A 25,608-nucleotide genomic window follows, 5' to 3' on the forward strand; every position below is an offset into this window, starting at 1 on the left:
CGTGAATCTTGAATACATGACTAACGACAGCTTGAGCGGTCTCTTTAGCGGAAGGAAGCTTGGGAAGTGGAATGAAGTGAGCGGCTTTAGAAAAGCGATCAACTACAGTGAGAATTACAGTGTTGCCTTTGGATTCCGGTAAACCGGTAATGAAGTCAGGGAATTGAAAGGGGTCTAAGCAGACCGGCCGGTGGCAAATTACTAGACTTGGTTTGGGCACAAATAGAACAGGCGGCCACAAATCGACGGATATCGCGCTCACGGGTAGGCCAACAGAATTTCTGACGGATGACAGCAATGGTTCCCCTGACCCCAGGATGAGCAGAACAGCTTGGAGGAGTGACCCCATTGCATGACAGCTAAGCGAGTGGGGACAGGAACGAAGAGTAAGTCTCGCGGACACTGGCGAGGAGTAACGACCCGAGATAGAGCCCGTTTAACGAACCGTTCGATTCCCCAGATGGAAGAGCCAACGATACAACCCTGAGGGAGAATCTCTTCTCTCACAGGAGTTTCCATGGGGGAATCAAACTGGCGCGAGAGAGCATCGGGCTTAAGGTTCTTGGAACCAGGGCGATACGTAATGGAAAAATTTGAAACGATCAAAAATCAAGGACCAACGAGCCTGGCGAGTGTTAAGTCGTCTAACAGATTGTATGTACTCAAGGTTTTTATGATCAGTCCAGACAACGAATGGGACAGGAGAGCCCTCGAGCCAATGACGCCATTCCCCCAAGGCTAATCGAATGGCCAGAAGTTCTCGATTACCAACGTCATAATTTCGCTCGGAAGGAGAAAGACGGTGAGAGTAGAAAGCGCACGGATGTTCAATAGAGAAGTCTGGGACTGACCGTTTACCCTGACGGAGAGATGAGAGCAAACGAGAAGCCTCGGTGCCATGTGAAGATCGATCAAACACTCGAGTCATCTCCTCCTTGAATGTTGAATAACAGCTGATGCAATCAGAGTCGGCATTCCAGACCGCCGTTCCCCACTCCTGCGCCATACTGGTGAGAAGAGACACAACGTAGGCGATGCGAGTGCGGTCCAGCGAGTAGGTGAGTGGCTGTAATGTGAAAACCACCTCGCATTGAGTGAGGAATGAACGGCACTCAGAAGGGTCGCCAGAGTAGCAGAGTGTATTATTAATTCTGGGTTCTTGGAGTGCAGAGGCGGGTGGATGGGGCTCTGAGCATAAACAGTGCATCTGCTCGGAGAGATCCGACAGTTGACTCGCCAAGGATTCGACTGCTCGACGAGTAGTGGTCAGCTCGTCCTGTTGACAGCCCAGCATGGCGCCCTGGAACTCCACCGCGGACTGGAAGGAATGTTCGGTCCATCCTTCTGGCCAGATTATTGGACACGTTCAGGAAAAAAGGACACTCACCTACTCGCAGATTCTCGTGCAATCTGCGAGAATCAGTTCTTTTAATGAAAACAATGCAAGCTGCGTAGAGTAGTCAAACAGAAAGTCTCTTGTAGCAGGTTATCAGAAGAAGAGAAAGTCTCTTGAAAACTAATCAAACTGAGGAGTGATCCCGCAATGATACTCAGCATCCAGCAGCCGAAACACAGATCAGGGCAACGTGTAAGCTCTATAACACACGTTAACATAGTCAATAATCTGGCAAAGGAAATGGGTGAAAAAGAGAACTAGAAGTAGGAACGCTAATTAGGAAGAAAGTAATAGCAGGTGAAAATGGAGATATGAGTTGAGTAATGAGAGAACTGATGGCCATCAGCTGGCGGAGAATGAATGAGCGTAATATTAAGTGGGTGTGTCTAAGCGAGGTATGTGTGAATGAAGGGAGCGCGTCTGAGAATGGTGGGTGTGTCAGCGTGATAGTGAATGAATCAAGGAACCGAAAAAAAAAAACACAAGAGGGAGACAGAGACAGGAGAGAATACCGGGATCATGACAAATTCTGCCCAACGTAAACCATTTTTGATGGTCAAAGATCCATGTTTAGTTAACGTCAAAGAGCCATGCGACCCCAGCCGACACATAAAGGTCTATTGTCTATTGTTGTCTAGGTCTATTTAGGTCTATTAAAACGGTCAGTTGTCTTCAGAAAATATATATATATATATATATATATATATATACACAGTATATACCAAAATTGCACTTAAAATGACAAGAGTCGACTGCTCAACTAAAGGAACACTGATCACAATAATGGTGACCAAACATTTTAAAACATCAACATCTAAACCTCCGTTCATAGGCGTCTGACAGAAATAAAGTCAGTCTGGTGGTTAGTAATAAATAAAGCTGGTAATGCTGTTTGTAGAGTTGTTTAATCCTCCTCTGCTGAGATCTACACAGATTTAATGTCGTCTTTTCTCTTCAACTGATTTAATCTAAGGCTGTGACTGGAAGTCAGTTGTAGTTCTTGTGTTTCTCTTTCCTTCAGTGATTCGGCTTGTTAACAGCAGGTGTTTATCACTAATACTCCAACATGACATCATGACTTTTGCGTAAACATATACGCCACTTTCGAGTCAGGTGGCGTGTTATCTCCACACATTTTGTGCTATCCGCGTGTATGCGTATATGTCTACACCATTAACGTCCGCGTCATTCCGCGTGTCTGAACACGCAGTCAAATCTCCAGTCATAAATGCCATTAACCCCAGTGACGGTTAAGTTTAGGGATGGGGTTGAGGTAAGTCATATCTTTTTTTTACCTAGGATGGTAAGGGAACAGTCATAAATGCCATTAACCCCAGTGACGGTTAGGTTTAGGGACGGGGTTGAGGTAAGTCATATATTTATATAACGTTAAGTCAACGGCGTTCATAAACACGCTGAAAGGCGATTATGCGTCTTGATAGCACGCCAAAAATGGAAATACGAATTGGCGTGTCATACACACGCTACTTCATGAGATCAGTCTGAATACTCAATCATCACCCAATTAGTCAATTAATGATCTCATTACTTTAACACTGCTTCAGTGTTGATTTAACACTGGGGATTTTGCTGTGTATATATATACTCACTTAGGCTAGCTTTGCAAAGAATTGTTTACAAGGAGTGTGTGAATAATCAGAAAAAGGGTGAGTAAGAAATCAGGACATTTTTATTTGTGCATTTTTGGCTAAACTATTGCTGTAATTTTTTAGCGGAAACCATGATCCTTTTTTTTAAGGATATTGTGATGAATCGAAAATTTTATATTACATGATTTGAACAATAATGTTTTGTAACAATGTAAACTCATTTACTATTACTTTTAATAAATTTATTGCATCCTAAAATATCAATTTATTTCAAAAAGTAAAAAATTAAAATCTTACTGACCACGTTTTAAAAAAGTACTGCAAATGTTGACACATTTCAACCAAATCTCAGTAAGAAAAGTATGTAGTCGAATAAAGAGACCGTCGCTGCTTAAAGGGGGGGTTAATTGCGATTTCACTTTTTTCATTTTAAATAGTGTATAATGTTGCTGTTGGTGCATGAACAGTATCTGCAAAGTTGCAGCGCTGAAAGATCAATGTACCGTATTTTCCGCACTAGGCGCACCGGATTATAAGGTGCACTGTTGTTTTTTTTTGAGAAAATTAAAGGCTTTTAAGTGCGCCTTATAGTACGGAAAATTAGGTAAGCAGAGATATCGTCTTTTAATAATCAGGAAGTTTAATGCCTACATAAACGACTCGATTGGGACTACAGGGTTTTAGACGTCACTAACCCATACATTTACATCAACCCCTCCCTCCGGAATATGCAAAAAATGGCATGGCCATATTTCTGCGGCTCGTCGAGTGTGTTGTGTTCACCCAGTTGTCAGGTCTTCTGTGTTCGAGCTTCCCACAGACGCTGTAGTTCGTCAACAATGGATACAATTTATGTTGGATTATGCTCCTGAAAATGACGATTGTAATCTAGCTCTCTGTGCTGCGCATTTTACGGAACACAGCTTCCAGAATCTCCACTAATTCAATGCCGGATTCAACAAGAAACTGTTACTAAAACATGAAGCAGTTCCAACTTCAAAACCAGAGGCAGCAGTTGTTGGGCCACAACCTGTAAGTAGGCTAAGACTTCATCATTTTAAGCCCTATTCGCACAGGATTAGTATTACCTGGGAACCACGAGTGAATTTGAAATGACCCACACACATCTGAATTTCATGTGGCGCATTCGCACGGGATAAGTGAAGCCTGTGATTTTACTCGAATTTACTGACTTATCTCGCGGGTATGATGAAATGTCTTGTCGTTATTCAATGTGCGGTGGCTCGCTGACAGCAACAGCTGGCTGTTTTGAATGAGACGACCCGGTTACATGTGAACGGGGAGCGCTTTATGAACATTCTGTGACGCGCGAGCAGCACCGGGCACAGTGTGTCTGTTCGTGTGCGTCTGTTTAGAGTGAGCGCTCGTGAGCGGACATGTTACACACATAACCTGATTTATACGAGGTTGAACCGGTTGAACAGGCCGTATGACAGAGCGGGCATAGGATGGACACGAGCGCAAGTTCACGGGTGAATTTCTCCGGAATATAAAGCGCACTGTCTTTTTTTGAGAAAATTAAAGGGTTTTAAGTGCGCCTTATCGTGCGGAAAAAATGACCCCGCACCCAAAATACCATCAAAACACTCCAACTCAGCCTCTATTCTTCGCAAAAGAAGGATAAAAATGCGCAGATGAAATAAAAACCTTGAAAAAATGATATACGATCCGATGTCGATTCGCACGGGACTAATATTATCACATGACCTCGGTTGTTCGGCGAAATATAGTACGTAATTTGCGGGGGAATTTTTATTTTACAAATTACAGACATGCTCGATTCGCACGGGATTAAGATCTCAGACAAACTCCACAATTATTACAAATTACTACAGGTCACCAGATACTAATCCCGTGCGAATAGGGCTTTAAATGTATTTGCATGTATAATTCCAGACGTAGCCTTGTGTTTTATTTTTATCAAATGCCAGCGCTGGCTTTATAGCCACTAGGCTACTAGTTATGCTATGTTGTGTCTACGACAAACGCGTACAAACATTATGGACCTGAATTTTGTATGTACTAACGTTGTAAATGTATTTTTCATGTATATATACTTTACGACAATATTTTCGATTTCATCAAGAACGCAAACCAATGCCAACGCTGTTTGTGTATTTAGTAGCCAGTTAAGGCCAATTTATACTTCTGCATCGAGGGTACGCCGTAATGTGCGGCGTTGGCTACGCACGTAGGCGACGCCGTTATGAGCATTTATACTTCTGCGTTCAGGTCTTGGTTGCTCTGCAGTAATGCTCCGAAACGCTAGTTGGCGGCGGAGAGTTTTAATGTGTTTAGATTCCTCGCGGCTAGGTTACTACAAGCAATAGCGATTGAAAGAGAGCTGATCATGTTGGAGTTGGAGCTTATTGAGGTGGAAAAACAGTTCACTTTAGTGAAATTAATAAAACTGAAAGGCAGAAATGAGAGAAGACGTCGGAGGAGATGGTACGTGTGGAAATCATAGACAGTGGTGGAAATGCGTGAGAAGGTACGTGCGGAAATGCGTAGGAGGAAATGCGATGATACCAAGCCGACCAATCACCAATCTTGCGGTCCGCGTCGTCGCGACGTGTAGTTACATTTTTGAGGAGGTGCGTCAGGCGACGGCGAAGGGTACGCGCAATGGGACGCGTCTGTGCGTATGCTACGCCGTACCTACTGCGCGCACCCTACGCAGAAGTATAAATTGGCCTTTAGTTCGATGCTATTGTGTAAAACAAACGTCTATAAAGTAAAAAAAATATAGGCAAATTACCATTCAGAACCGTTTTGTAAGAGCCAAACCGTTTAGGGAGGTTCTGCTTGCCTCTTAATCGCCGCTTTCTGGGTCTGATTCTGGCTCATACCAGAGACTGATACTGCAGTATCGACACCATAATTTACACTTGACAGGAACACACATGCAACTTTGCCCGTAAAAGTAATGGGCGTTAACCTTCTGGACAACGTGCACTACTCAGTTTAGCCAATCACAACACACCGGCCCAAACTAACCAATCTGAGCCCACTGCCTGTTTCTGAGGGAGTGGTTTCATAGACTCAGGGAGTTAACCGGTCATTCAAATGACAGAGGAGAAAGCGGCTTACAATAAAGGTGAAATTTATGAAAAATAAACTTTAAAAAAAAAAAGAAAAACCACGAATACATGTTATATTGCACCTCATAAACACAATCATGCAAAGAAAAAAAGCAGTAAATCACCCCTTTAATGAAATTACCAATTGGTCACAAGACCCGGCTGACAACGTGTTACTGGATTACTAAACACTGATGTTAGTACCAGTTGCAAAATAAAACCAAAGTAAGCATCATACCTTCCAGTTGGCCAACTGCAGAGACTCAATGATCTTGATAAACGCTCCCATCAGAATCCCTGGAAAACAAACACCAGATATATTAGTATCAGTTCAACTCCTGTCAAACTACCCTTTTTTAAGAAGTAATTACCTGCCACATGAATTATTAACTAATAAATAGATTGGACCAACTAACAGGAACAATATGTGTTAGTTCACCCAAAAATTAAAATGCAATTATTACTTATTATTTATGTTTTACCATCATGTCATTCCTAAACAAATCTTTCTTCTGTGGAACATAAAAGAAGACATTTTGAGAAATGCATCCCAAATGACAAACTATGCACTATGTACTCAACCGTGTAGCAGTGTTGTAGTCGAGACCACCTCACTCGAGTCCGAGTCGAGACCGAGACCAGAGAGAGTCGAGTCCGAGTCAAGACCGAGTCCATAGAGAGTCGAGTCCGAGTCGAGACCGAGACCAGAGAGAGTCGAGTCCGAGTCAAGACCGAGTCCATAGAGAGTCGAGTCCGAGACCAGAGACGGTCGAGACCGAGACCAGTGAGGGTTGATTACCTAATTTGCTTTTATTTACTTAGAGAAATTTTTTTTTTTTTACTGAATTTACGTAGAGTTTAAAAAATATGATCAGTTTAGGGTAAAAAGGCCACATAGTAGGTGGTGTTAAAAGTAATTTTATTACAATTTGTCATGCGCAGTTGCACACTAGAAAATCTCCAATCACTGGGCGTGTCAATAAATTTAAAGAAATATTTTATTAACATACATTAATAATCATGAAAAATATTTTGAATTGAACTTGAATGGACTCGGGAATAAGTCCGAGTAAAAAAAAAAATGTTCGAGTACGAGTCAATTCCGAGTCCAAATGGACACGAGTCCATGACAAGACCAAGACCATTAAAATATGGTCTCGAGACCGAGTCCGAGACGAGTCTGAGTCTCGAGTACTACAACACTGCCGTGTAGTGTATGAACTCTATAAGGTTACTTTGTCCTCAGTGAACACACTATTATTTGCCCTATTAACACTAAAAAAAAAACGGCATAACATTGGGACACGCCTTCAGAGTTTCTTCTTTCCATACAACAGATCTTAGTCAGGCTAGTGCCAAATTACATTTTTGCCAGAATTGAAACCAAAGCTGTGCCTGACAGAAGTCCAGTGTGTTCAATGGACAATACTGTGGTTTAACAAGATGCGAAACCTGATCGATCCACAAACTCCCAGTACACAAAGACTTGAGTTGACAAATGTATCCCAGTCAAAATTGTTAGGCTATCACCAACACACCTTCCTCTGGAATAACATGAGGGTGAGGACTGCACGTATGGGTGAACTATCGCTTGAAACGTTTACTAAGCCAATGTCTTTAATAGTTCTGCATGCTAAGAGGAACTGATCAATCCCCATGTAATCTAACGGGAACTACATTTGTGTTCGTTCAGAGTCAGACTCACGTTGTGAAACAGGACAAGCGTTTCACACTGCGCACACACACCTACTCCTGACCTGATGACACTCATTATTGATCAGTTCTTTGATTGTTCTTAAAACAGAGTGATCTGACACATTAGTTAGTCACATGCAACAGGAACATATTCTGTTTTGTGTTTCTGTCATTATGACTCGATTGCTTCGGCCGACATTGAGGAGAGAAGAGAGAGGGCAACTGTGAGGTGAACGAGGGAGATCACGAAGACACGTACCCAGCGAGACCACAGCCACGCTCTCCGGCAAGAAGTGCAGCTTGAACTTGATCAGCAGGTGCACCAATATAATACAGATACCTGAGGGGGAACATCGAGAGATCACACATACACACTAGTTACTACAGTTATAGTCACTGCAATAGCACAGCGACGTCTCGGTGTACACACTCATCAAGCAGAGAAGAGAAAGTACATGTTTAACACATCTAATTCATTCACCCTTGTTTTGAAATAAGGCACTAAAATAATTATCTTAAAATTTGAAGTAAATATAGTATAGGATAAGCAGGAAAAATATACAAATTCTTTTTGATCAACACAGTTCCAGTAAGACTTTTATTGGGAAAAGAGTTTGTCAGTGAACGCCTTGTGTCTTCACATAATAATATTCATCAGCACAACTGTTCGACACTTATGATGATCAGACATGTTTCTTGAGCATCAGATCATCATATTAGAGTGATTTCTGAAGGATCGTGTGACTCTGGAAACTGGAGTAATAATGCTGGAAACTCAGCTTTGACCACAAGAATAAACCACACTTTACCATATTTTCACATAGAAAAATAAAAAAAACATTTTATCAATAATTATTACATTTTTGTGTGCTTGTGCTTGTTCCTTGGCCATCTTTTTTTATTTATTTTTATTTATTTTTGTCTCTTTTTTTGTAGTTGGATGTTGTTGGTTTTATTTAAAATATGACATAAATGCTTGGTTTTATTGGTTTTATTTAAAATATGACATAAATAACATACCCAACAAGTACATCGCTATTTAATTTGCAATATCATATGATATTCGTTATTCTATAGTCTTTGATATGGCATACAAAACTGGAAACACTTCAGGATTTTTTAAGTCGTCGTGTGATTGGTTGAATTCCGCAGGATTATAACGGTTCATCTGGCAACGGAGATGCCGTGAAGCCAAACCCCCTCATGGAAAAACACAACTGTGACAATGAACGTTGAATCAGGATCAACTAAACGCTGGATTCCAAAAGCAGGTGAAGTTCATGGCATAGACTCATAGAGTTTTACACTAGCCATGTTTCCATCGACACGTTTTTATCCGAATTAAGTGATATCGAATGAAAAATGCCTTATGGAAACAGTAAAATTCGATGAAATTTCATGAAAATCGACTCAAATGAAATACGTTCGGTCTCATCGGATTTTCTCTTGATCGATATACGGCTAATGCGATAAAAGCTGATGGAAACGTTATTTGCCGAATAAATAATGAATTGCGATTAAGTTTTATGCCCTTTTATGGTTGCAACACGTCAGAAGACGAGTTCATTTCCGGCCAGTCTGTTTGCGCACACATGGCGGATGTCAACAAAGACAGATGTAAGTGAACAAAGCAAAAAGATGCTTCAACCAAAGGGTTTCCGTGAACCACGATCTCCCAGAACTGATGGAGCGCTGTCGTTCCCACACCACAGTCACCTCCGCTGTCGTCGGGCATACGTGCATCGCCATCATCATCGACTCTGTTTTCTTAGGTTCGTTTTGCTTGTTTTTACGTGGCTTGGTTGAATTGTAATGTAGAATGTGGTCTGTTATTTCTAGTAAACAGACTGCGGCGCTGCTAGTATAACACACCGTTGCCATGGACGCAGTTCAGAGACGGAACAGACTATTTTCTTTAGCAGAAGCAATACTCGTTTTTAAATCAATAAACTCGTTTTTAAGTCAATATTTTGTGTCAAATTATTGATTTATTTGGTTGATTAATATGTAGGCTAATAAGCAGGATAATATATAGCGAGGCGGTTGTTATAGCGAATACAACCAACAAGCGCCTCGCATATATTATCCCATTCATATGTCGCAATCAGCTGGCACATAAGCATTATTAGCCTTCAACTTGTGAAATATTGATAATTTTTGGTAGCTGGCGCGATCCGTTTTGTCTAACAAAACTTTGTTCGCAAAAGTTTGCTTGAATGTTGTTCGATTCAGTGCGAAAATAAATGGAAACACCTTAAAATGTCTCAAATCAATTCGATATACCAATTTGATCGCAAAACAGCATGTGACGTCATTACGTACAGGTTTTTATTCGCTTTAAAGCCGTTGGATGGAAACACACTTTCACCAGCTTTATCCGCATGAGTTTTTTAACCGAATTTCAGATAATTCGATTGACAAGTGGATGGAAACATGGCTACTGTTGTTGTAGGGACATCAACGCTACATTTCCACGCTGCTAAACATGACGCGGAGCAAGCCGTACTGTGATTGGCTGCTTTACTGTCAGTCAGACTAGGTGTAAAGAGACAGGGGAAGATGAGCCGTGAGAGAGCTGTCGCGAACACCCGTAGTGATGTGTCGCGCAGGTTTAGATTAAGCCTCCAGGACCACATTATGAAGACGTTATGGACGAATTTAAGGCATAAGTCCTCGTCATACGCAGAGCTGGTCAGTATGTAAGACTACACCGAACACACACATTAACACATGACATCATAGGGAGACGCATCACTGCAGAGGGCCAATCCCAAAACATCAACACGTAACCTGAAACCTCAGAGCTTTTAAATGACACAAAACACACATGAGGAGTCTCGCTGTGACATCGTCGGCCCGGCGGTGTCAGGTGCACAAAAGCGGGCGTAACACTTAGCAACCGAGGAGGAAATGATGCCTCGACACCTTCGTGCTTAATGACAAAAGAGTTATTAGTAGATTTCATTGACATCTATACATTCTCCATAAAATGTTGTGCTACGCATAAATCAGCATTCAGAGTCCATTAACACTTTCAAGACACACAAATCTACATTTATCTTCGGCAGGGGTCAATAAGATATTAAAAAATATATATTTTATGATCACTAATTCAACTGAAGTAAAACAGCAAAATTGTGAAATATTATTGCAATTTAAAATAGCTATTTTGTATGTAAATATCTATTTTAAACTGTATAATTTAAAGCTGAATTTATTTTCACCATCATTACTCCAGACTTCAGTGTCACATGATCCTTCAGAAATCACTCTAATATGATGATCAATAAACATTTCTATATTTTGTTTTCATCTGGATTTTTATTTATTTTTTTGTTAATGTAAAGAAAGTTTAATAGGACAGTATTTATCTTAGAACAGGAATTTGATCAAATATACAGTCTCATTGCTGTTAAGATATATTTATTGCTGGTCAATTTGATGTGAAGACATAGAATAAAAGTTCATTTTGACATTCCTATCAGCCACAGTACTCAAAAAAAAAATAGTACTTGTAATCAAATTATATTATGTTTTTAAATGCTAATAATCTGATTACAGTTATGTTTTATGGATTACATGATTACATATTCATAAAATGGCAGTCAATAATTTCCAATAATATTTAGATTGTTAATATTCTCAAATAATTTCTTCATTTCAATTGTACATTTTTATAATTTAATCAATCATTAGCTTTTTATTAACTCACAATCCTCCTGCAGCTTTTGTATTAATCCCAGTTTGGAAAACCCGGGCATAATATGCGTTTCATGTTGTTTATAACAAAGAATGGAAAATATTTTCTTATATATATATATATATTCTCTTCTTCAAGACTGGAAACCACTCAGGAAAACCTCAGAGAGTTGACCATCTCCCATTAGATGAACTGTCTTAAAGTCCCCTGTGCTGAACATACAGCTTTAATGTTGTTTATGTGTCTATGTGGTGTTTTTAATATGCTTTAAGACAAACCATGTGTAAATTCATCAGTCGACAGCATTGCTGAGTATTTTCTGCTTAAAACTGCAGTGAACCAAAGACGGTCTCAAAAACAAGGTTTGAAATCGCTGGTGTTTGAAATCTGACGTCACAAACGACCTTATAACCAATCAGATCAACGTGCGATCGTCAACCAGTGGATCTCTGAGCTGAGTGAGCGAGTGGAGGCGGGGCTCATTTGCATATACATAGAACCACGTATATTAAATGAGGCAAGGGTGTCGATGTTACATTCAAGATATTTTAAGACATGAAGGCAATTTTGATGATCAGAGATGGTGATCAAAGATGAGTTTTAAGGGAGGAAATGATCGACTACAGGGGGACTTTAACCTTTAACTGTCCATCAGTGACGAACAATAAGGAAATGCTGTATCTGCATTTCCTTATTGCCCGTCGCTGATGGAGAACTGGAGAGCTTCGGATACAGTTCTGATGCAGTTTTGTAATGTCACATTGAGATCATGTCTGCCTTTAAAACAACTGCTGCTACCCACCAATGACCAGCAGGCTGAAGAAAATGGTCATCCCGCTGGACTGCTCCTCTTCCTGGGCCTTGACCCCCGTCTGCTCCGGCAGGATGGGCTCGTTTTTCGGCGGCTCAGGGGTCGTGGGCTTGGGCACAGCTGTGGTGCTCTGAACAGTGTCATTGCTTGAGCTTTCTGTGTCGTTTGTGGCCCTGGATCACAAAAGCAGTCACAAGTCGCACGGGTAAATTTGTGGCAATAGCCAACAATACATTGTATCAATTTCAAAATAATAGATTTTTCTTTAATACCAAAAATCATTAGGATATTAAGTAAAGGTCATGTTCCATGAAGATATTTTGTAAATTTCCTACCGTAAATATACAAAAATTTTATTTGTGTGAGTGAATGAAGGACAATCACAAACATAAATGGACAACATTAAAGGGGATTTTTCTCAATGTTTCGATTTTTTTGCACCCTCAGATTAGTTGCATGTCGGACAAATATTGTCCTATCAAATACATCAATGGAAAGCTTATTTATTCAACATTCAGATGATGTTTACATCTTAATTTTTTTTTTTTTAAATTGACCCATGTGACTGGTTTTGTGGTCCAGGGTCACATTAACCTGTCAGATTAATATATGTAGCCTACATAATATATGATTACATATTTGACTTTATAATCTCTCTTTTAAATTAAATGCATACTATCTCCTAAGATTAAATCTCAATGATGAAACTTATTAACCTCATGAAAATATATTTCATATGAGTTGTATGACATCCACATCTATACTGTCAACAATGAAAGTGGATGTTTCTAAACGCTCCTACCAAAACTAAAGACAGAAAAAATAACTTATCTTTACAACATGCCATTTACTTTAACTGTATAACTATAACTTGTACGGGGAAGGTATCGGGTGGTTATACCAAGCTACTTTGATCTATGTGTGTGTTCGAACAATAGTGATGATTAACATGTAACTAAATATTATTCGTCTCTGTAGTTACGCCACATCACAGCTGTCAATCACTCACTCAAACTGCCTGCAGTTAAAATGCGAGCAAACTGATGATATGTGATAATATGTGAAGATATGAGATACAGTAATACCTTGTCAGCTGTTCTGCGTGTCCATCAGCAATTTTCTGATCATTTGAATCACTGTCAGCTGTATTATTATCGGCAGGTTCTTCACTGTGTGTCTGATCATCTGCCGCAACAAACCGCGCGAGGTTAGCCGTCAATATTATTAATAACACACCGATTACAGCAGCTCGATTACTGACACTCATCGTGCTTATAAACATAAATGGCCATTAGACGTAAGGAAAAAACGCAAAATTAAACTCATGTCGCCACAATCCATATTTCGCAGAGTAAATATATCGTCATCATTATTTACCCGGAAGCTCTGGGAAATGTAGTTTTAATTTGTAGTTTTAACCTAGGGGTGTTTTTTTAAGCACAAACAATGACATAAAACGTATATCCTGTATTGATATCCAAATATACATTAAAGCGTCCACAAAATAAACGACTTTGTATTGAAAAAAAATGTAGGCTAGTCGTTTAAAAAACGGAGCTGATGCAGCGATGGTTTCTGGGAGTTATAGTTCATATAAGGTGGGCGTGTCAACAATGCGCATTTCTGTGATGCATCAGTCTGGTATGAAAGGTTTCCTGCCACTAGTGTTTACAATTATGATCGACCTACAATGATCGTCATTTTCCGTTTGTGTGTAGGTGTAGCCTAAATATAAACTCCAATCCAGTTGATATCCAGTTTTTTAAAATATCCAGTTGATATCCAGTTTATTAACATATTCTGTTTTATTCCATGAATTCCATTTTATCTGGTGTTGTTTTTAAGCTTGTTTTATTCTATTTGTGGTGTCGATGTTCATTAATACATATGGATTCATTGCTGTGACTTTTTGTTTAGCTCATAGCCTACTATAGCCTAAGCTAAAAAAAAATACTTGCCTCTTGGCGATCAATACGCGCATGTATACCCTACTCCCTGTGTGTTTTACAGCCTTGGATGGAAACCAGACCATGAGTGCATGTATTACGTAATCGCGTAAAGTCATGCTCACACAGTCCCTCCTTCGCTGACGGTCCCTTTCACAGTCCTGATATCTGTGCGTAACGCGAGTCCCATGCGCTCCCCATTCATTAGCAGCGCGCGGGTGTGAGCGAGTGTGTGTGTGAGTGTGTGTGTGAGCTCCCGCGCGCGCTGTCCTTACTGATTTCTACACATGGAGATGATGATACTCTGCTAAAACGAGTGATCCTTCTAGATTGGATACCTTTCGAGATCGCACCTGAATCAGCGTGTTTGCGCTAGGACTCTCCATCTGGGTCTATTAACGGATCATATCTGCCTAAAGCCCACATATTTAGATATAGAAGAAGATCTGTCTATATAATGCCGACACATATTCGACTTCGGAGAAGGTCATTTCTCGGGCTCATATTTCTCTTCTCGCTGTCCACTTCTGCACTGTACTTCATCTATTCAGCTCCTGGTATAGGTGAGGCAACATCTGTTTTCTTTTAATAGCTAACACCCGAATAGGCTACGTGTGAAATCTGCAGTGTGATTGTTATTTAGGCTGGTCTGTGTTTTTGAATTCTCCATTGATGATGATCATACGATAAATAGCCTAATTGTGTTCGTGTTTTAAGTAATAAATCCGCGATCGGTGTTTGGAAAGCGCATTCCAAGCATCATGTATGAATTTAGAGAACATAACACACTGAGTGAATTTCGCGTTTATCTTTTTAGACCGTTCAACTTTGTTTATAGACTGTATTCCAGTGAAATCATGAATTGTGCTATATATAAAATAGCCCATTTATCAGTGCTTTCCGGGTGCGTTGGATCAGACGCGTACGGTTTTGGGTAAACCCCCGCCCACAAGACGCTCCTTCCCGACAGCGAGAGACGACAGTCCTGTGACCGCATGATTCATACATGAATATTCAATCAGGACACAATGACGTCGTTTTGTTAACGCCTATCAGAGGAAAAAGTCGCATGCCTGTTCGAGAATAACTTTTAATTAGCTTTATTGAAACGATCTTAAATAATGCAGTATCAAACATTTAACAACAGGCTATCACAGACGTTAACGCCATGCTGAAAAGCTTATTTGATATACAAATGGATAATTACAGATGACATGAAATAAAAAAAACCGTACAGTCAAGTCACCTTTAGTTATATAGCGCTTTTTCAATACAGATTGTTTCAAAGCAGCTTAACGGAGATAATAGGAAAATAATGCAACAGAGTTTAATAGCGTCCCAGTCCAGCTTAAATCACTGTGATGGTTCATTTTTGTTGTAAAAAAAGTTATTAATTACATTTTTTAAAGCCATATGACGTAATATATTAATGTAAAGATGTGTATTAGGTTAAAAAAAAACAACAATTAAAATTAGAGTGTAAAACGAATAAAATAAAATAACTGTGAGTTGGACTGAACATAGAGACCAAATCGGAGGCACTGCAAAGCTGTTTTGTGAATATCCTCTTGAGTTAATACGTTTTTGGAAAAGAATAAATATGTTATGCATATGATATGTCTCTGTTAAGAAATACGTAGGTAAAACAATGGGATGTTTGTTATTCGCCAATACATTTTTAGGTTTCAGGATTTTTTTAACAAAACTTTGTATAAAGATGATCAATTATATGTTATGAAAGATAAAACGAAATAAATGTACATACCACTTTACTTTATGCAATAGAGCCATTCAATATGAAGGATCTATTCACTGTATCTAATTTGCATATCAATGTATTCTTGGAGAAATATGTAATGAAAAAAGAGGTGTAATAATGGGAGGAATGATTGGCAATATTTTCCTAATGTAACCTAAGATTTAGGAATATTGATATATAACACTGCTTTATCAATGCGTCGTGGTGTCTATGGACATGGATTCTCTAAAGTCATATTTTGATTAAAAACAGCATGAGATGTTGATTTATGACAAATAATTTGAAAATTAATCAGATTTTATTGACAATTAGAAAATAGTATCATATAAGAATGCTACATTTTTCACTAAATAATGTCATATTTAAATAAAAAGGAGACCGAGTTTTCATGGTGAAACCTCCACACATTTGGTGTCTCTGGAAAGCCCCGAATGTGCTCTTTACAGGACACAAACTGTAACGTGCGTGCTGTCGGAGAAACTCACTAAAATATGATGTCCGCTGCACAGGGCAAGGGTCTTCCCCTTCAGTCCGGTGTGTTCAAGTGTGTTACTGTGTGCCGGTCTGTGAATGCTTTTACCATCAGTGTTTCCCAATTAACTATTAAGAAAGTCTGCCTGGGGGGGGGTTTCCGCTTATAATAGGTGTTTATAAGAGGAACAAGGAACAGAAATTCTAGTTTGTTAATAATGAATGAAACTTGGCTTGTGGTGAGTGTCCCGGACGCATTAAACAGGAATGCCCTCTTCTGGAGGAAGGCTTTGTATAAAGATGTCGAGTCCAACGTGTATTTCTGGTATTTGGGGGGCATTCTGTACTTTTGGCTTCGGCACAGGATGAAATATAAAGATATGAGCTCTCCTTTGGAAACCAGTGATTTTTGGTGGCCTTCGCCTGAAAAATAAAGCTTAGGAATTTGTTTAAACAAATTCTTTAAAAAAATAAAAGTGTTTGTGTTAGTTTTTGTGTTCATGTAGATCGGATATTTTTACTGTGATGCAAATCTATTCTTTCAAAACTGAGAATTCTGTCAGCATTTACTCTCCTTCATGCCGTTCCAACCCTATAAGGCTTTTAGTCTTCGGGACACAGATGAAGATATTATTAATATTCTCTCATGAATGCACATTTATAGAGCACTCAAATAGCTCAACCGGAACTTCATTGGTTCTTGTGGGAACTTAAACATGATTGCGTGGCACATTAGATTACTTGAAATTGTGTTTACCATATTTGGGCCTGGTTTGACTGAGAGGGTTTACAGCAGTGTTGTAGTCGAGACCACCTCACTCGAGTCCGAGTCGACACGAGAAAATGTTCAAGTACGAGTCAATTCCGAGTCCAAATGGACACGAGTCCATGACAAGACCAAGACCACTAAAATATGGTCTCGAGAACGAGTCCGAGTCTCGAGTACTACAACACTGGTTTACAGATTATGCCAGGATTAGGCCTTTGTTAAATTGAGTCATTTAGGTAAAAATCAAGCTTTTAATGTTGTTGTTTCTATGTCTATGTGGTGTTTTTAATGTGCTTTAAGACAAACCATGTGCAAATTCAAAAGTCGAGTATTTTCTCTTTCAAACTACAGTGAACCAAAGACAGTCTCACAAAATCGCTGGTGTTTCTGACGTTGCGAGCTACCTTGTAACCAATGAGATCAACGTGTGATCGTCAACCAGTGGATCTCTGAGCTGAGTGAGGGGGTGGAGGCGGGGCTCATCTGCATATTCATAAAACCGCGTATATTAAATGAGGCAAGGGTGTCGAGTTACATTCAAGATATTTTAAGGCATGAAGCCCTTTTTTGTTTTTCAAAAAAACATATAAATATGTCATTTTGGGATAACATTATTGACCACAAGGGATCTTTAAGTAGCTTTTATAATCATACCTTAGAAAAAAAAAAAACATTACTGGTGTGTATCTTCAGACAAAACAATGCCACTGATATATTTTAAGATATGCCAGAACAAGTTGCCTTCAGTTAAAACAGTTTAAACATGCATTTTAGTCTAGCAATGGCCCCATACTTCTTAAAACTGTAAGGATCAGTTCCAGTTGTGTTTCCACTTAAGCCTGGTACGGCACGGCACGATTACAAACTGTTCTCTGCCCGGAAAACACAAATTAATAATAGAATTAAAATAAATATCTGATCATCCACCATAACACGGTCACTATTTACCTCTCATATCGCCTGTAAACTCTTGTGTTACCAAGGCAAACAGCTCCAAACAGCCCCATTATCAGACCCTTAGTGGAAAACGAAAGCGTAACCGTAACTCTACCAGCTGGACCAGATCGTCACAGAATGGGATGAAAACAGTTCAGCCGACTGTGGAAAAGTTGGTGTGCTGTAAATATGTGTGTTGATCAATTTTTATATGCGAATAAAAGCTTACATTAAATCTGTTCATCATTTAAACGTTTGGATTAAACCGCAGATTCATATGGATTATTTTATGATGTCATTATGAACTTTTTGAAGCTTGAAAATTTTGGGTCGCTTGGACTTGATATCAAAAATGATGAGGGAATATATAAAAAATGTCTTTATTTATGCTGTCTTTATTTGACTTTATGCTGATGACCTGGTCATCATGTCACCATGTTTTGCAATTGCTTGATGTGTGTGCTGAATATGGTGAACGATACGACATCAAGTTTAATCCGAAAAAGTCTGTTGTGATGATTATGAGGACTGGAGAGCAGCGTAATGCTGTATTCCCCATGTTCCACTTGTCAGGAAGGGATGTGGCAGTTGTGGAAAAAGTGAAGTACCTTGGTCACATTGTAAGGAGTGACCTTTCTGATAATGATGACATCCAGAGGCAATACTGTAAATTGTATGCACAGGCAAATATGCTGGCACGGAAATTTGGAATGTGTACAGAAATTGTAAAAAATAGCATTGTTTAAAGCCTACTGCATACCACTCTATACTCCTCAACTGTGGTGTTGCTATACAAAAGCTGTTTTTCACAAGTTACAAGTAGCATATAATGATGCTCTAAGGATTCTTTTGAATGTACCTCGCTGGACCAGTGCAAGCCAGTTGTGTGTGCAAAATGATGTGACCACACTAAATGCTGTATTAAAAAAAATGCAGTTTATAAATTTATGATGAGACTTATGGACTCGCAAAATGAAATTATACTTGTTTTTATATGGCCTGGCCAGATAACGATGTATCTTAGCTCTTAAGAGCGCTCTCTACGTGCAAGGTTACGAACGCTCGCAGCAATAGAGGGAATGCGCGTGACGTCACCGTCGGCCGGAGTGCCTGCAGTTCCTCACAGTGAGTGGCAAAAAGACTGAGCGGCTGTATATGTGTTCAGCGTGAATGCCGCGAAAAACAAACACAACACGCACAAATAAAGTGGGAAAGAGCCAGTGTTGTAGTACTCGAGACTCGGACTCGTCTCGGACTCGGTCTCGAGACCATATTTTAATGGTCTTGGTCTTATCATGGACTCGTGTCCATTTGGACTCGGAATTGACTCGTACTCGAACATTTTTTTTTTAGGACTCGGAATTATTCCCGAGTCCACTCGAGTTAAATTAAAAATATTTTTCATGATTATTAATGTATGTTAATAAAATATTTCTTTAAATTGATTGACACGCCCAGTGATTGGTGATTTTCTAGTGCTCTCCCAGATAGCAAACTGACATTGAATCAACGTGGAAATATGACATCGAAACAACGTTGATCTGACATTGTTTTGCTCATCGAATTAACGTTGAACCAACGTCAGACGCGTCATTCTTTCAAAACTAACGGAAAATCAACTTGAAATCAACGCGTTGTTTCAACGTTATGAAAGCAAACCAATTTTCGATTTCATTTAGCTTTGAAGAATGCCGCGTCTGACGTTGGTTCAACGTTAATTCGATGAGCAAATCAACGTTGTTTCAATGTCATGAGAGACGTCGTTTCCAAGTTGATTCAATGTCAGTTTGCTGTCTGGGCTCATGACAAATTGTAATAAAATTACTTTTAACACCACCTACTATGTGGCCTTTTTACCCTAAACTGATCATATTCAGTAAAAAAAAAAAAGATTTCTCTAAGTAAATAAAAGTAAATCAGGTAATCAAGTAATCAACCCTCACTGGTCTCGGTCTCGACTCGGACTCGACCGTCTCTGGTCTCGGACTCGACTCTCTATGGACTCGGTCTTGACTCGGACTCGACTCTCTCTGGTCTCGGTGTCGACTCGGACTCGAGTGAGGTGGTCTCGACTACAACACTGTCTCTAAGTAAATAAAAGTAAATTAGGTAATCAACCCTCACTGGTCTCGGTCTCGACTCGGACTCGACCGTCTCTGGTCTCGGACTCGACTCGGACTCGACTCTCTATGGACTCGGTCTTGACACGGACTCGACTCTCTCTGGTCTCGGTGTCGACTCGGACTCGAGTGAGGTGGTCTCGACTACAACACTGGAAAGAGCTTTGCGATTGACTGTACGCCTACAACTAGATTTGACAAAACATCGGAGGGGATCGCTGCAATTCAAAGAAACAACGGACTCCAGTCAGCGAAAGGTGGATTTGCAGTTATCATTTTGTGCCAATATGCTGAATTTAGCTGTAAAACCGTACCCATATATTTTGTATTGTTATATACATTAACAGCTCATCAATTAAATATTTATCATTGCATATTCTGCATTATTGGATGTTTTTTTAATAAACACTGACCAAAAAAACGTATAAAGTTTTAGGGCTGGACGATATGATATATATAGAGCCTATATATAGGCAGCGGCTATATAACACGGATTTAAATGATCACCCGGATTTAGACCTACCTATATTATATTTATATAAAGCGTTCACAGGCAAATTTGCTTTATGTTTAGGTCTTGCTTTTATTTCCCCGGTGTCGAAATCAGGCAAACATAAATGTCAGGCAACACGATTCCTGGCTGCATGTCAATATCCATGCATCACTGGATCTTTAGTAAGTTGTAAGGAACACTATATTGAGTCCAACATTTAGTTTAAATTGATAAAATTGTTCAATTTAGTCGCATTTCCGCAGTTTTCCTCTATTGAATCCAGTCACACAGCAGATCTTTTGCCACTCGGTCATGCTGAGGGGGGTTGTCACGCGGGAAAGTCACGTGTCAATGCATTCCCTCTATTCCACGTGTGTTTCCCAAAAATGCACTTAACATGTTCTACGTGCTACTTAAGCGTCGCTATCCATTCGCGAAATATAACCTTATATGGAGTCGTATTCTGAACGTTTAACCTAATAATCATCATTTGTTGTGGATTAGAAATCAAGACATGTCTATATGGATAAAACACCTATACAGGCTGACACAATGGCTGAAAACAAACTTGGCTAGCTTTACCTTTAAGGCTACCTTTCAAAAAGATAAAATTAATGTCCAAACAAACAGATTTAAAGGACACCATACAAATAAGGAAAAACAAAACATCTGGAAGAACATTGTCACATTGCAAACTAACTGCAACCGTGGTCCATGTTCAAAGATCAGGGAAGGAGGTCCGCGAGAAATGCACGTCAGCAAGTCATTGACAGATTTTTTTTTTTTAATTCATCCCTATTTTGCCCGGTCTTTAAAGCATATTTCCCAGATTACTTATTTTATGATTTTTTTTTTTGTTCATTCGTTTAATTTAGATGTGTATTTCTATTTTCTCTTCCTTTTTTAATTATTTCATTTATTAATTTAAACAAAACACGAGTACAACAAAGTGTACAATCAAAACCTATATATTATAGGCTTCTTACGTTGCAGTGTAATCGATTGAATCTAGATAAAAGTGTAATCTTCCGGTTATCCTGCAGGTGACCTCATAACTCTGTCTCCTTTACGATGCACTTGGGGGTGTACGATTACTCCAGAGCACTCGTAGTTCTACGAAGATTTTCAAGTGCTACTTAAGTTACGATGCTTTTGGGAAACAGAACATAATATTAAGATCATTCGTACGATCGTTTTTACGATCAAATTAGGCTTACGGTGCTTTTGGGAAAGGTCCGCGAGAAATGCACGTCATTTGGAGGCACTGGAGAAATTGTTTATATGGATTATAGTAATCCTTTGTTTTTACTTGTTTTGTCTGTCTTCTTTGTATGTTCCTATGGACCTTGTTTTTGAGTCTGAAATGAAATAAATTATTTATTTGTGTCCTGAGGATGAATAAAAGTCTGCTGGTTTAAAAGTCTTTTGAATAAAAGTCTTCTCCCTCATGTCGGTTTGGAACGACATGACGAGGGAGAGTAAATGATGACAGAATTAAGAGTTAAACCTTTACTTAATTTGGTAATACAAATTTGCAGATTTGAATGAGCTAGACTTTGGTAAGATTCCTCCGCTAAACCCTTGAGCACTGTCCGATTCTATGAAAACACTGAGGTTGCACAAGTTTAGGCATCAACATACTTCTAACCAACAACTACAATCAAACTTTACAACTACATGTCAACTACTAGCAGACTGTTAGAGATGCTTAGAGTTAGGGTTAGTAGAACGTCTACTCTAAAGTGGATCATTGAAATAAAGTGTCACTTTTAAAATGACCATGCCACTGTCACAGGCATGCAGGGAAGAAGAGTAGTGAGAATCTTTGTGCAAACAGCCACTTCTGTGAACACACACGTGCGCATGCGTGCTCAGATAATCCAAACACGAAGCCAGTGGCAATAACCCAAATAGGGAAATGTAACAGCTTTACTGATGTGTAAAGACAATGTGACCAACAAACAAAGACTGAAACACAGTGGGTATAAATACACTGTAACAAGAGGCTAACAAGCAACAGGTGAAGGGCATTAGTCACCATGATAACTGATGTGAGAAACTATGGCGACACTGGCAGCATCCAAAATCACAAACTCTCTTCATCAGATATTTCTTTTAAATCAGTAATTACATATAGTCTAAATGTGTGTAGTATGACTGTATATTCACCATGTTGTCATCATCACATGATCTACAGGTCAGTTGTGTCGTTTCACTGCCATTCACAAATCCTCTCCCGTGGCATCATGGGATAGTAAAGTGTCCATTGTATGCACACGTCTTGCCGGAAGTACTTCCTGTATGAGTACAATATAAGAGGGAAGTATGCGATTTCGGACGCAGCCAAAGGGGAACAGGAATAAACCAAAGGAAGATGCACAGCTAGACAAAAGAATATCAAAATAAAAGTCCTGAAACATAATTCGCATAATTAGTCACCTTGACGATAGTGTTGGTCAGTTTTAGGTAATTTCTAATTCACTAACAGTCTTGTCAAAGGACAATGCATTTTCAAATAATATATTTATATTGTGCATCAAGTGCAAAAAAAGTGTTTATTTTAAAAAAACAATTACTATACATTCTGGGAGGAATATCCTTAAATTGTATTAGGCTATATAAACTGATATTATATTTGACCATCTTGCTCTCAAAGTCTTAGCTATAACTTGTAAATTAAATAATAAATTAAGCAAATCGATTGCAAGAAATACCCCAAATGACAACAGTTGAAATTACACTGTTGTGGCAGACAAAAGCTTTGAATAGACATGGCAAAAACTAGCTTTAGCAGCTATTACCCAGACAGCAAACTAACATTGAATCAACGTGGAAACGACGTCTCTCATGACATTGAAACAACGTTGATTTGCTCATCGAATTAACGTTGAACCAACGTCAGACGCGGCATTCTTCAAAGCTAAATGAAAATCGAAAATTGGATTGCTTTCATAACGTTGAAACAACGCGTTGATTTCAAGTTGATTTTCCATTAGTTTTGAAAGAATGACGCGTCTGACGTTGGTTCAACGTTAATTCGATGAGCAAAACAATGTCAGATCAACGTTGTTTCGATGTCATATTTCCACGTTGATTCAATGTCAGTTTGCTATCTGGGTATATTTAGTTGGTTTAAAGTAAACATGCAGACTGATGTCTTTGGCCATGCAAAATTAAAGTAAGACATATTTTCTTTTGTATTTTGATGCGAGTGTTGCAGATTATTGAAAAAGAAATTGGTTGTTGGTTCAGTGCATCGATTGCTGATTGGATGTTGAGATGTGGGCCATCGGAGGCTAAATTATTGGAGAAGTCCTGCATACAGTGTAGTCAGTTGTTTTCACCGCAAGATCCAGTTATGACATTTTGATAAAAAATACTGTTCACAATAAGACCAAAAAATGCATATATAAATAGATAGGATAGGGTGAATTTTCATTTTAATGCCGGATATCAAGGACAATGGCCAGTTCAGTGAATTGGATGCAACTGACCTCAATTTGGCGAAATGCACACAATAAGAGTGGTATCTCTATACTTGTCTCAATTGGAAATACAGTGGATCCATGGAGATACATGTCTCGTGTTCCCATGGAAACGACCCCTGAGGGGTATTTAATGCTTGTCGAGGTTTGAAGGCCAACGAAACCTTCGGGAAAGCTCATTTCCCACACGCCGCAGCTCGGGGGACGGATTGCGGGACACAGGTGTGTCTGATTGATGCAGTTTATTCAACTAAACCTAGAGAACATCCTGTTAGAGCACAGGTCCTATTTATGGACGCAGACCCTGTGGAAACCCAGGTGCCTCCAAAAACAAAACAGACAAAAGAGGAAGAGGAACTGCCTTTCTGCAGGACTGCTTTTGCTCAAATCCTGAATATACAGTTAATCTTCAAAAAGGGTCAGATCTGGGGATTGGAGAAACAATAGGATACATCTGACATAATCCTGATGTTCATGAAATCATTGTTGAAATTGTTGAGCAATGTCAATAATCCACCACTACGGGATTAGATCCAATGACTCCCATGAGATGATGCTCCTATATGAGATTATATCAAGTAGCAATCAACATCATTGTTGGTCCTGGACAAATATCCCCACTAACCAGGCTTTGGACGAGGGTTGGAGTTTGTCAAACTGTTTTCCCTTTCATTTTAGTTCATGATTTAGGGTCTGTTTGTTTGACAAATGTTGAGTGTTGTTGAAGTTTGCTCAATGAACTTAGGAATACTTTTCCTAATTCAGTTCAGACTCAGTATTATTAGAATTTTATTTATTTAAAGGGATAGTTGACTTTGAAATTAATTTTTGATGTGTTTTAGCTTACCGGTGTTGTCTGTCAGTCATATAACGCAGGTATGGGGGTCCGCCTCAAAGAGCATGCACAGAGAAGTTCAAATTAAACATAATTTAATGACTCGTGAATGTAAGTACACACTGATGGCCTAAGACACGAAACGAGCGGTTTGTGTGAGAAAACGAACGGTATGTATATAGTTTTGACCTCTTGTTAAAAGCCGTCAAACTGATGTGAATCAGTGAATCTGAATCTAAATGTCCAACTGAACCGAACTGAACTGTCTCTCCAACGTTATGCCGGAAGTGATCTCTCGCGTGTCTATGTCACGCTTTGTTTACACGGACATTTCGGAAGTTTTACCTTTCACTAAACATATTTAGATATATCGAAATCGTCTTCCATTGCGATTTCCCGTATATCTAAATATGTTTAGTATCATTAATTTTTGTGTAACATATCAAAAATTAATTTCAAAGTGAACTATCCCTTTAACTTC

The 25,608-nt window shown here is 39.2% G+C and overlaps 2 protein-coding genes across 2 annotated transcripts in view; one reads left to right on the forward strand and one right to left on the reverse strand.

The window, feature by feature from the left end:
- slc9a8 (solute carrier family 9 member 8) overlaps positions 1-13,699 on the reverse strand; it is an 86,687-nt gene extending 72,988 nt beyond the window's left edge. The window contains exons 1-4 of the mRNA XM_039689853.2: positions 13,399-13,699; positions 12,305-12,486; positions 8,062-8,142; positions 6,346-6,404 (exon numbers count right to left, since the gene is read on the reverse strand). Coding sequence (XP_039545787.2) covers positions 6,346-6,404; positions 8,062-8,142; positions 12,305-12,486; positions 13,399-13,595 — 519 coding nt within the window. The 5' untranslated portion in view covers positions 13,596-13,699. The remainder of the gene's footprint in view (positions 1-6,345; positions 6,405-8,061; positions 8,143-12,304; positions 12,487-13,398) is intronic.
- Positions 13,700-14,418: 719 nt separating this feature from the next.
- The window catches only part of b4galt5 (beta-1,4-galactosyltransferase 5), a 55,519-nt gene continuing 44,329 nt past the window's right edge, over positions 14,419-25,608 (forward strand). The window contains exon 1 of the mRNA XM_039689818.2: positions 14,419-14,822. Coding sequence (XP_039545752.2) covers positions 14,717-14,822 — 106 coding nt within the window. The 5' untranslated portion in view covers positions 14,419-14,716. The remainder of the gene's footprint in view (positions 14,823-25,608) is intronic.

This window comes from Pimephales promelas, chromosome 20, assembly GCF_988280905.1.
Source record: "Pimephales promelas chromosome 20, fPimPro1.hap1.1, whole genome shotgun sequence".
Lineage (NCBI taxonomy): Eukaryota > Metazoa > Chordata > Actinopteri > Cypriniformes > Leuciscidae > Pimephales > Pimephales promelas.